Source organism: Myotis lucifugus, unplaced genomic scaffold, assembly GCF_000147115.1.
Source record: "Myotis lucifugus unplaced genomic scaffold, Myoluc2.0 scaffold_66, whole genome shotgun sequence".
In the NCBI taxonomy this organism is placed as follows: domain Eukaryota; kingdom Metazoa; phylum Chordata; class Mammalia; order Chiroptera; family Vespertilionidae; genus Myotis; species Myotis lucifugus.
Window position 1 is genome coordinate 1,655,257 of NW_005871114.1, and position 13,500 is coordinate 1,668,756.

Sequence of the window (13,500 nt, forward strand, 5' to 3'; positions counted from 1 at the left end):
TAGGCCCTTGACAGAAATGAAGGACAGGAGCCTCAGGGCAGGCTATTCACATGTCCATATATGAGTCTATAGCAGGGGTGGGGAATCTTTTTTCTGCCAAGGGCCATTTGGATATTTATAACATCATTCACTTAATATAATTCACTTAATATAAACTTATGTTGCTATGAAAAAAGCTCCAAGATTTATTGAATTTTGAGTCCCACCTGCAGGGCCGGACGTTCCCCATCCCTGGTCTATAGACACCTTGCTTCACCACTTGGATGACTATGGCACTATAAGTCATCACCTTTGATAAATCACATAAATGTAGTCTATACCTTTGGTGGTAGCCCGATGCGGTTAAACCGTTGCCCAACTTTTGGCACTTTCTCTAGCGCAAGCCGCTTGCCCCTGGACTTCACTCGGTCAATGGCACTATAGTTGAAGGTCTCACTGGCCATGTGTACTACCTATAGTTGAAAGAGAAAAGATACCTAGGTTAGAGGTAGAGTCAAGTTTAAAAAACTATCCCACTATGGCAGAGAATAGCTTGATGCTCACCAATACTGTTCCTCTTCTAGGGCACACAGAAAGAATACATCTCTCAGTGTTCCTAGCAGTTTAGATGGAGTATATGACCAGTTTGGGCCAATGAAATGTTGACAAACCACATCACAGAAGAACCCTAGACACCTTGTCACTACATGGAATGACATGGGACCTCAGAGAGCTGCCTAACTGGCAAGATTCTATGATGTGAGCTAGAAATAAACTCCTATTATATTAAACCACTGGTTCAGAGGCTGTTACAGCAGCTGACATGATTTATACTGACTAATACAGCTACCTTCTGGATTAGGAGAAGATGGCCCAATGCCTGTTTCTCTCCAAATAAAAACAAATTGCGCCCTAGCCAGTTTGGCTCAGTGTATAGAGCATCGGCCTGAAGGGTCCCAGGTTCGATTCCAGTTAAGGGCACGTACCTTGGTTGCAGGCTCCTGGCCCTGGTTCAGGGCATGTGCGAGGCAACCAATCTATGTATCTCTCTCACATTGGTGTTTCTCTCTGTCTCTCCCTCTCCCTTCCATTCTCTCTAAAAATCAATGGTAAAAATATCCTCAGGTCAGAATTAAAAAAACAACAACAAATTGCAATTTATGCTATACCCTTTTATTTCCTTTTGAATTTTATATGATGTGCAATTATTCACATTCAAAAAGTAAACATTAAAGTTAATTTTAATTTTTAGTGAATTGTTTTATTTTTTTAATTTAAAATTTTTATTTATTAAATGTAGTGGGGTAACATTGGTCAACATGAATATATATGTTTCAGGTGTGGGTTTCTATGTTACAAGATCTGTATATTGCACCATGTGCCCACCACCCAAAGTCAAATCTTTTCCTGTCACCATATATTAGGACCCCCCTTTCTCCCCCACCACAATTAATATTTATGTAGACTATATCTGGAATATTACACAAGAAACTAATAATAGCAGCTGTCTCTGAGAAATGAAATTGAGTGGCTGGAAGACAGGGTTGGGAGGAAAGCTGAATTACTCTTCTCCATTTACTCTCCTGTGCTTTCTGATTTTAGCACTAGATACATGCATTGCCTATTCAAAAAAAAAATTAATGGGCCATCAGTGTTATACTTGATTGTCACATTGTGATGACAATCAAGTGTAATCCATAATCCATATGTACACCTATTATCACACTTATCACATTGCCTTGTGATCATCCATATGTATAGCTAACATCTTTCTTAAGACTAATGAAATTAGGGGAGGAAGAGAACATTTTACTCACATTAGCATTCCCAAATAGTGTCTGGCACATGTTCAAAAATATTAAGTGCATGAATAAATGAGTTATAAGCTTTTTTCAGAGTCAGCAACAATTGGATCTTCGCATATAAATATGCAAAATCAAATTTATAAGAAAATTCTTTTCCTAAGCCTTGCAAAATTCATTACAAATAAACTAATTATTTTGCCCATGAATGATAGAGATAGAAAGGAGCAAAATAATTCCCTCCTTCCCTCCTTTAACACATCCAACCAGTGTTAAAGGAGTACCTAAAATGTATGTTTAAGATATTGCAGAATGGCACTCATTGCCTTATAAATCGGGAAACTCAGGCCAGGAAAAAAGGGAAAACAGGGCTTTCCTAAGACTATCCTATCTTACCAGTTTACATGGTGAAACCCTAATTCTTTGGGCCATAAACCACCTTTTCCCACATCAGATTTATTTGCAATCACTCTTCATAACAGCCCACTTTTCCCTATGACTAATGAAATTATCATAACCTGAAACCTTACTGGAACAGAGAACAGAGACAGCTACCAAATGAAAATTAGAGCCTTACTACTTGAGGCTCCACTGCAACGTGAGCCCCATTTCCTTAGTGACAGATGCTCTGATCAACTGGCTAGAATCCAGTTGGGGTGGGGAGGCGGGGATAGGGTAGGGAGAGATGCTTCCTCTTACTATTCTCCAGCAGCTTTTTGTTAAGTTTGCAAAGTACTGTGTCATATCAGTCTCATAGAAGACAAGTATTTTTGTTGCTGCTGACTTTTTTTAAAAATATATTTTATTGATTTTTTACAGAGAGGAAGGGAGAGGAATAGAGAGTTAGAAACATCAATGAGAGAGAAACATTGATCAGCTGCCTCCTGTACACCACCCCTACCGGGGATGTGCCCGCAACCAAGGTACATGTCCTTGACTGGAATTGAACCTGACTGGAATTGAACCCGGGACCGACGCTCTAGCCACTGAGTCAAACCAGTTAGGATGCTGCTAGGATGCTGCTGACTTTTTAATGCAAAAAGTTCCTCAGGCCTCATATTAAGGTTCTCTTACCAGAGAAAGAGGAAGTTCAGAGATGGGGAAGAAAAGGATTGGGGGGGGGGGGGAGGTGACATTAATGATTAGAATAGTCATAAAAATACCACAGGCTAAGATTTATGGAGTGTTTACATTGTTCCAGGCACTAGGCTATATATGTTTTACTACTACATGGATGATATTGTATAATCTTAATAGCCATGCTATAAAACAGAAACTATTTATATCCCTATTTTTATAGTAAGGAAACTGAGCGTGAGGGGACTTCTAATGACTTGCACAAGGGCAACACACTAAAAAGCTGCAAAGCCAGAATTCGAACATAAGCCCTCTGATTCTTAGGCATGGCACTCCAGAAGTACAGGCAGAGCAGTCAGGCATAGGCCAAGGGCACTCTGTTATTTACTTAGTGAAGAAAGGATATTTAAAGTGATGGGCAAAGAGTATTTAAAAGAGTTTCTAGAGTTTAGGAGGGGCCTAGTAGAAGGATTTCAGGTTAGGCAGGAGGTCATAGGAGCATCAATTATTATACAAGAAAGTTAGAGTGTGCTATTTAACTATACACACACTGAGAGGATTGAAACATGAAGGGAAGGAATGAGCTGCACGAAGCCAGGCAGTGACTTAGATGTCAAATGAGAGCTACAAACCCCGAATTGTGATCAAACATTCTCTCCTTGACCTGAAGTTGGGGGATATCTGGTATTGTTTGTCTTTTTTAATGATTAAAAAAGAACATCACCAGAAGATATTTTTCCCATTGATTGCTAGAGAGAGTGTAAGGGAGGGAGGAGGGGGAGAAACATTGATGCAAGAGAGACACATCGATTGGTTGCCTCCTGCATGCTCCCCTACTGTGGCTGGGGAATTTGCAACTGAGGTACGTGCCCTTGACTGGGAATTGAACCTGAGACCCTTCAGTCTGCAGGCCAATGCTTTAACCACCAAGCCAAACCGGCCAGGGCTGGTATTGTTTCTCATTGTTTGATATTCATTCACCAATTCAGGTGGTCCTTATGGAATGCTTACTGTAAGTATAGTACTTTGCGAGGTGCAGAGAATGGAAGAAGGATATTTCAAGAAATGGTCCCTGGGCTATCCCTTTCACTTTGGCATATCGTAAACTTTTTCAACGGACAGACAGACTAGGAAGAAGAGAGAGAGTTCAGGGGGCTCCTTTGATCCCCATATTTACACAGATTCCACTGGGGTTCCAGGAGGAGTGCCAAACGAGTTTAAGGCTAGAAATTGATGCAAGAGAAAGACAGGATTTGAGTCTGTCCTGTGCTGGTGGCCCACTGTAAACAAGAATGTGGTTGGCTTAATTACATTTACCATAACTAGCAAAGGTTTGTTAACTATACTCAAGACGCAGTTAAAGGCATAGCCGAACAACTAAATGTCACCAGCAGGATGACCTGGGAGAACAGGTTGGCCTTGGATATGATTCTGGCAGAAAAAGGAGGAGTATGTGTAATGTTGGCGGCCAGTGCTGTACAAAAGAGGCTGAGAACCCTAAACTTGGGGCATAAGCATGCTCACTGAACCTAATGATCTCACTAACTTAACATGTAGCAGGGCTTAGGCCCAGGAAAACTCTTTCAAGGCAGTAAGGCCCTCTGGAGACAGGTCACTGACCTTTGTACGGGGTACAATGTTGAGTTCCAGTTTTTGGTCCACCAGGCTGGCCCCGGCCTCTGAAAGATAGCCCTGGTTGAGGACAAGGCAATCACGGCCAAAGCAGCAGGGACAGCAGAGCTTCTGCAGCCACTTGGTCCACTTAGGATTAAGGTGCCCATAGGGCTCTTCATTCTTGGGTTTGAAAACAGCAATGATTTTCTACACGGACAAAAGAAAAAGAGGATGTTAAAGGCAAGTTGATTAAAGTAGCTCACAAACCAGGTCAGCAGGAAAATTAAATTAAATTAAATTAAATTAAATAAATAAATAATAAAATAAAATACCATGGGGAAAAAGAAAAACAGGTTTGAAGGGAAGCTCTTTTCTCCTGATCAGTCTCTTTGCCCACAGAGGCAGCTAATTAAACCTGTGAAGAACACTTCAAGTAGGATTTTTTAATCTAGAAGCATGGTTCCAAGTACCAGAAATGAGAGGGCCTGGACAGACAGCCTCTACTTAGAGTTAGACACTGACTTCTCCCCAGCTTATAAGGGGAAGACACCAGCTTATGTATGCAGCTAGGAGACCCACTGATACAAAGGACTCTGGCCAAAGAAGTTGCCAAGTCTGGTATATGTGGCACAACCGATTGTAACACCATCAAACCCCAATTTCCAAGGTACATACATACACACTATTGCTCTGCAGCAATTATGCAGAATCAAAAAATTATCAACTGAAAGGAAATTAGTAAAGTATTATGGAATGAGGTTAAGAAAATTTCTTCATTGATGGTTGATTTCCTCTATCAGCCTTACTATCTCACCCCCTGGATGTTAACGAAATCTTACAATAAAAAGTTTAGAAATGACAAAATAAGAAAGCAAGAGAAAAGAATAATCACAGCAGTAAAAGGAATATGGTTAGAATGGGGTTCTCTTAAGTCATTCTGATAGGCAAGAGACCAGGACAGGAGAGGTCACAAAAATTAAAAACCCATCTTCTCTAGACGACAGTAACTTAATCCTCAAAGGTCCTTGGAAATAGGGGATGCTGCTGCAACCTAGAAACTATGGTCCTCCCTCCTGAAGATTTCTTCCCCAGGTTAGCTCTCTGAGGTTGTTTTTCCTCTTTCTCAGTCCTGTAGTCCCCCAAATCGGTCATTTCAAAGAAAGAGAAGTGAATATGCTATTCAAGTGATGCCACTTCTTATCATATGACTCTCCCTCTCCCCTCACCCCACAGCCAACTCAAGCTAGTCTGGGTCATAAGACATTTTCCTGTGGGTGTCACTTCCTGAATGGCAGGGCACATCAGAAAACATACACCCATCTGCCTACATTAATTAAGTACTCATATTAGGAATTGGCTAGGCACATGTCTCCAACAATATTTGGTCAATCACAAGGCCAGTTCCTTCAAGAGGCCTTGTGAGGATTTGAGAGGGCTAGAAAAATACAGAACTCTCTTCCTCCTTCAAAAAGAATCAATTTATTCTTAAAGATAAGTAAATTTACTTATCCACTGGAAAAAGTCAAATGCATATATTCGTATCATAAGTCAGAATTACATTCTTATTCAAAGTGGCTAGCAAGAGGCCGAAGTTAACAATCTTCCTCTCCATCTCTGCTCCCTGGAATCCTGGACTCTGAATCACACAGCTCACCACGCAGAGGATGACAGGTAAGTCCACTGTAACTCTCTGGAATCTGGGCAGTGAATCACAGGATAATGTGAGGCATGTCCCAGAACCCAACAGTCAGTTCAACTGAAGCACAATGTGGAGTTTAGCAAGCTGGTCCCCAAAAGGGAGAACAAGACATTCCTACTACTAGCAAGGCTGAAAAATACCAGGGGGGAGGCTTAACTACTTCCACTTAAAGAAGCAGAACCTGAAAGCCAAGAGTACAGCCAAGCATCATTTATAGACTAACCTTTCAAACCTGTTTCCTTCCTCCATCAGGAGAACCATAAAGCATTTCATCAACTCTAAAAGCATTAGTAAGCATGGTTATCTCAGTACAGCATGGGGTTTATTAATTATTAATGTCTAGACTGGCAAATGAGGGAATGGTAGGGTGGGAAGGATGAAGGAACTAAAGGACTTTCAGACAGAAGGGGAGATAAGTGCCTTTGATGACTAAATATAAGGCTTAGTCCAATTCAATTCCGTTAACACTTGCTCAGTACCTAGTTTGTGTAAGCACTCTGCAGTTTTCCTAAATAGATACATAAAACCACCCTGGCCTAATTTCCAAAGCACCCTGGTCACTTCACATAATCAACTGTGTTACCGACTACTCCAGAATACTCTCTTTACTCATAGGAAACCACTCAAATTAGAAAGACACCCAGCAGTATTTAGTTGAGAAAGAAAATGACCACTGCCTAATTTTTCTCACCGTCCTCTCCTGTAATATACTTTCAATTCCTTTATTACATTTAGGAGAAAGCTTCAGTTTGATACCAATATTTTTTAAACACCTTTCCTAACACCCATTTACTAATCCCCTTTTAACCAAGGGGGTGAAGTGCAGGTAGCCTAAGTAGGAGCAATCCACGAAGGTGGGGATAAAAACAGATCTGCACAAGGAAGCAAGAGGCCACTAAGTGGCTGGTGTCAGGCCCCACAACCAATTACTGGAACCTGGAATCCAAAGGGTTTCCTATATCTAACCACCAGCCACAAGGAAGAGGGTATTAGGTTATGCCAGTGGTTGGCAAACTACAGCTCAGCAAACCGCGGCTCACGAGCCACACGCGGCTCACGAGCCACACTCGGCTCTTGGGCCCCTTACGTGTGGCTCTTCCACAAAATACCGGCTCTTCCACAAAATACCGACTTCTGCGCATGGGCCACGAAGTTTCAGTTGCACTGTATGTGCGCGCCGCACGTGGTATTTTGTGGAAGAGCCACACTCAAGGGGCCAAAGAGCCGCATGTGGCTCGCGAGCCGCAGTTTGTTGACCACGGGGCTATGCTAAAGAGGCTTTTCCCTCCAGGGACCTAAATCTAACAGTTCAAGTACAGCACTCATATTACACAGTGGAATATACAATAACAACTTTTTTAAAATACATTTTATTGATTTTTTACAGAGAGGAAGGGAGAGGGATAGAGAGTTAGAAACATCGATCAGCTGCCTCCTACACATCCCCCACTGGGGATATGCCGGCAACCAAGGTACATGCCCTTGACCGGAATCGAACCTGGGACCCTTCAGTCCACAGGCTGACGCTCTATCCATTGAGCCAAATCGGTTAGGGCTACAGTAATAACTTTAAATAAGTTTTTTGTTTTTAACTTTGGTAAATATAAAGTGGACGGTTCTCAAACTTTTTAGTCTCAAGATCCCTTTAAACTCTTAAAACTTATTAAGGATCTCCAAAAGGTTTTGCTTATATGGGTAAAATCTGTATTTGCTATAGTAAAAATGAAAATGGAAATGTTAAAACTATTTATAAATTAATTTAATAATAAAAATAAACCCACTATATGTTAACATAAGTGACATGTTTCATAAAAAATATATTTTTAAAAACAATTTTTAGTGATAAGATTGGCATTGTTTTATTATTTTTATAGATCTCTCTAATGTTTGGCTGGATTCTCACATCTTCCTTAATATTAAGTCTGCTTCAATATCATACATCCTGGAGCCTCTGGAATCTCCACTGTACACTTATAAGGAAATTAGAGTGGAAAAGGCAAAGTCTTAGAATTATTATAAAAATAGTTTTGACCTGAGGATCCCAAAAGGGACTCCTAGAGGTCCTTGGCCACACTCTGAGAACTCCTGTATTCGGTATTAGAAGTTGGAAGGAAACAGCACTCCCTGACGTAGCTATTTAGGTAGAGAAGTCTTATTTTCATGTTAACTCTCACAAAAGAGAGGGGGATTCCTCCAAATATGGGACTGAAAGAAGATGGGATCCAAATAGAACATAGTGAAGAGATTAGCCTATATTTCTTTTCCTAGCCACTGCCTTCAACTCCACCTGCCTCACCCATTAGAACTTGTGGCCTGGGACAGCTCCCTATAACAGATGGTAGATACTTAAAATCTCGAGAACTACATTTATATATGATAATCAAAGTTGACTGCTTCTTAACATTTTAGTAAAAAAAAAAATTGATTCTATTTGAGGTCTTTATTCTTTATTTGGCTATCAGTGTGGTTCTCAAAGGTAAGGGCATCAGAATTTCTTTTTTACTATTACTTTTTTATTTTTAAAAAATATTTTTATTGATTTCAGTGAGGAAGAGAGAGGGAGAAACATCAATGATGAGAGAGAATCACTGATTGGCTGCCTCCTGCACACCCACATGGAATTCAGCCCGCAAAGCAGGCATATGCCCTGACCGGGAATCGAACCTTGACTTCCTGGTTCATAGGTCCACGTTCAACCTCTGAGCCACACCGGTCAGGCTGCATTTCTTGAAGACGCACATTCAATAATATTAACACACTTTTATATGTCAAAAATGGGAAAAAAAATACTGTGCTGGCCCTGGCCAGTGTTCTCAGAGGTTAGAGCATCGGCTGGAGCACCGAAGGGTCAAAGATCCAATTCCTGGTCAAGGGCATATACGTGGGTATCGGGTTCACTCCTCGCCCCTGGTAGGAGCACATGCAGGAGGCAAACAGTCAATGTGTCTCTCTCACATCAATGTTTCTCTCTCTTTTTACCTCTCCCTCCCTTCCACACTCTCTGAAAAATAATGGAAAAAATATCCTCAGGTGAGGGTTAACAACAACAAAAAAATTTGTACCGTACTGATTTCATGACAAACTCTTGGTGGATAAAGTATTTTTAGAGGTTGAAAATTATGATATAAGGCCAAATTCCTAGAACATGTGAGCGGTATCTGTAAAATTTTGAAGCAAATACCAATTAGGATTATCTATCTAATAAATGTACTATTCTCAATGGTCATGAAAGCATCTTTTCAAAATCATATGACTTTTGCCCTAGCTGATTTGGTTCAGTGGATAGAGCGCAGGCCTGGGGACTGAAGGGTCCTGGGTTTGATTCCAGTCAAGGGCACATGCCTGGGTTGCGGGCTCGATCCCCACTAGGGTGAGTGCAGGAGGCAGCAGATCAATGATTCTCTCTCATCACTGATGTTTCTATCTCTCCCTCTCCCTTTCTCTCTGAAATCAATAAAAATATATTTTAAAAAATCATATGACTTTTGCCTTACTCAATGCTAATGTACCCAAGAAAGCCTAACCCAGAGATCAATGGGCATATAGCTTAAAAAAACACTCTAAGCAGGAACCATGCCAAGGGATTTCAGGGGTCATAGTTCATTTAATCTTCTCAATAAACTAGTGAATCCATGCTATTCTATGATTCTTGGAAATATGAACATCTAGTATTACTAGCCTCACAAAACAGAAAATGCTCAGGAAATACTTTTGTAGGTGACTGAGTATGAGACTTGAAGTGCAAGGATGTAACTGAGGAGGGTAATAGGAGTACTATCTACCCTGACTTCTGACCTAGCATTTTCCATTTTACTGTTCCAGGTCCCTACTTGCTTGCCCTGAGGGAGAAACAATCCTAAATTGAGAAACGGAGTCAGGCCTGTTATCTTAAAAAAACTGTTGGGCTGTCTATCTCCAAATGTAATTGTCACAGAAACTACTGGTCCCCCAATCTCTGTTCCCCCTTCTTCGTTGGACACAGGAGCCCTGACTTTTAGCTGGGCAAAATAAAAACTATAGTTCCAGGCACTACTGCAGCTAAGTTCTGGACAATGAGATATAAAGAGGAGTCTCGGGCAACTTCTAAAAAAATGCCTTAAAAGGAGTGGGCATATGATCCCTCTCCCCTTTCTTCTTCCAAGTGGCTAAAAAGCAGATAAGATGTCTGCAGTTTGAATAGCCATCTTGGATCATGAAGTGGAAGTGATATACTAAGAATGGCTGATCAGCTGGATGGAAGTTTGCATCCCCAATAAAGTGAAATGCCATCTTTGAGTGGCCTATAGACTTCTTTTATAAGTTAAATGTACTTTTATTTGAGTCATTTTTTAAAATTTTATTTATTGATTTTAGAGAGAGAACATTAATTTGTTGTTCCACTTATATATGCATTCATTGGTTGCCTCTTCTTTCTTAAAAAAATATATTTTCATTGATTTCAGAGAGGAGGAGAAAGGGAAAGAGAGAGACAGAAACATCAATGATGACAGAGAATCATTGATTGGCTGCCTCCTGCATGCCCCACACCAGGGATTGAGCCCACAATCCAGGCACGTGCCCTTGATCAGAATCAAATCTGGGACCCTTCAGTCCACAGGCTGACGCTTTATCCACTGAGCCAAACCAGCTAGGGCTCAAGTCATTATTATTTTAAATTTTCTATGCACACAGTCAAATTTATTCCTAACCAAAATAGTAGCTGAAAAGAGAAATCAGGAATTCAGATGACACTAACTCTGAGGCAGCAGAGTAGAGTATTTAGGAGAAAGAACTCTGGAGCCAGTTCATCAGTGTCTGTATCCTGCCTCCCACTTACTAGCTGTGAAATCTGGGCCAATTACTTATACTGTGTGCCTTAGTATCATTATCTGTGGGGATAATAATAGTACGTACCTATGAGGGTGTGATGTGAATTAAGTGAGTTATTACTTGTAAAGCATTTAAAACAGTACCTGGAATATAATAAGTACTACCTAAGTATTTGTCAAGTAAAATAAACTCATTTAGAGCAGGGCCAAAGATGGTAAGACCAACTACAGTGAGTCTGTGGGCCATTCTGACACACCACAGGATTTAGGAAGTGGTCCTCTGCTCTAAACCACATTCACCTCAGTGGGAGCAGGATGGTTACATTAATAAGTTTTGTCAGGGCACATGTGTTTCAACATCCCCTCTAAGAAAGGACAGTGGTCAGGAAATTAAGGAGACTGGGATCCCACAAATCACCAAGAAATCACACCAGAGTCTGTCATTCTCTGTGGCCCAAATACTGAGATAGTAGTACTTTATCTGCCAGGGAGAACTGAGAGATCATATTATTCCCACCTGTCAGAGTACCTGATCACTTAGCTGATCTGATACACTTCCAACAGAGCTGTAACAGTATTGTGACAGAAAAACAAAAACCTTCCTCTGGCTCCTGTATCTAGCAAAAATAATCAGTCAACAAGGTAACTAAAAACCACTCATATGTTATCTTAGATGTCATTCTGGCTCTCCAATAAAAAGATGAAAGCATCTTGCTAACATTTAGACCTCAGAACACCTAGCTTTCTTTTCTTCTAGAAGTGATGGTTCCCCTTTGAGCTTTTCATTTGACTTACTGCTCTCTTATTTGAGGGACTTAGAAATACCTATTAATCTCAAAGCTTTCTCCAACTTAGTCTATGTTAGAGTTGATGGCAGATTTGCTCTCTGGATCTTGGTGATAATTCAGGATGACAACACCTGGGAGAATAACTAAATCATTCAATGAACCTAACCAAGAGTTACAAGTCACAGCATATCCAAGCCACTCAGCACTCCTATCAAAATAGCACCATCCATTTAAAGAGTTCATACGGGAGAGGTGCAGGGGAAAAAGAGGAGCTTTAGCACCCATCATTCTAACAAGTATAACAATAACATTTTTCCAATAAACCAATCTGGCCCATCTGATAACTTTGGCAAAGAATACTTGGTATTTTTTGACCCACTGATAGTCCAATGACACCTCTGCAGTTCTTAAAAGAATAAAGGTAGGTCACTCTGAAAGACCACCAGACATTCAAACTGCAAACCAGGAAAATCCATCAGATTGCTACTGCCTGCCCTCACTCCAACTACTTCAAGCTGGACATCTAAAATCTCAGCTGACTGCTTTCAGAACTCAGAAACTGAGATTAAAATCTGTTCCGATCATTAACCTTTGTTTCTCTTTTGTTTCCACAGAACTGACTCTTATTAAATAACTGTGTAATAATAGGCCTAACTTTGAGAGCCTACCTGCATCACTGCCTCCTGAAATAAGACAACTGTTTAACTAAACTGACTTATTTCCAAGTCTGAGAGACTGGTTCAAAAGATGATGCAATCTACCAACTCAACTTCTTGAGCGTTTCAAAGGCAGGACTAAAGGGGAGCAGATTATACTACCCAAAATGTGTCACTTTTGCGTGTGGATTGTTTGAGCTGAAGGCAAGCAAGACCTGGCAGTCTCAGGAAAAAACTTTTACCTCCCTTTTAACTGCCTAAAAAAACTCAGATAGGGGACCTGGCCCAGAAAGAGAGCTATTACCAGAGAGAATTTTTTTAGGACTTACCTACATGGCAGGTAAAATACCTGATTAGCAAACACCTGCTCTTCTTAACTTCCCAGTGAATCACCCTCCTCCCCTTTGAAGCTCCAGCCCATATCCCTCAGCTGAGACTGCATATAAATCTCAATTGCCTGACTGCCTTTGGATCACATATGTTTATGGGGCTCCCATACCTTAGGAAATCAAATTTGTCTTTCTCATGTTAAAAAAATAAATAAAAATAAAGGTCATCTCTCAGCTGCCCTGATCACTCTATGCCCCATCCCATCCCCGTCCTCCTTTATACAAATAAATGCAAGGGACAAAATAAAGGTCAGCAAACACTTCGCCTTCGCTGAAAAAGCTAACTACGATCGTCCTGGGAGAGAAATGAAAGTAAGAAGGCAGCTGACAGCCCCGTGATTCTAAATCTCCATTCTAAGTTTGAGGAACCATAAACATTGTTGAACAATTTCCCAAAAGAAGTGAGCAATACCCAGACAGATGGAAACTGGTGATTCCACCCACTCTGTCACCATCGTCTGCCAATAGGAGGCCTGGGGAGGCGGCAGGAGACATCCCCACAGCACAGAGGCTGGACCTGCACCCTCAGAGCCCCTCCCTGATGGGGCGTCAACAAACAACTGGTTTGGTCCCAAAAGAGGGAAAGACGGGCCCAGACCTCAATCTGCAAATCTGTAGGTGAAAGCCCGAATGCACTTTACCGAACCTCCTAGGAAGCAGCATCTCCCCGCGCCTCTCTGTCCAGAAG

At 41.1% G+C, this 13,500-nt stretch overlaps 1 protein-coding gene and 1 long non-coding RNA gene across 3 annotated transcripts in view; one reads left to right on the top strand and one right to left on the bottom strand.

Annotated features, from left to right (window-relative positions):
- The window catches only part of PI4K2A (phosphatidylinositol 4-kinase type 2 alpha), a 28,174-nt gene that overhangs the window by 13,610 nt on the left and 1,064 nt on the right, over positions 1–13,500 (bottom strand). For both annotated transcript variants that reach the window (XM_023754860.1, XM_006089960.3), the window contains exons 2-3: positions 4,479–4,679; positions 321–452 (exon numbers count right to left, since the gene is read on the bottom strand). In XM_023754860.1, the coding sequence (XP_023610628.1) occupies positions 321–452; positions 4,479–4,679 (333 nt within the window). The remainder of the gene's footprint in view (positions 1–320; positions 453–4,478; positions 4,680–13,500) is intronic.
- LOC111826297 lies at positions 4,792–12,986 on the top strand. The gene is made up of 2 exons (XR_002829579.1): positions 4,792–6,143; positions 12,382–12,986. It is a non-coding gene; the product is annotated as an uncharacterized LOC111826297 (long non-coding RNA).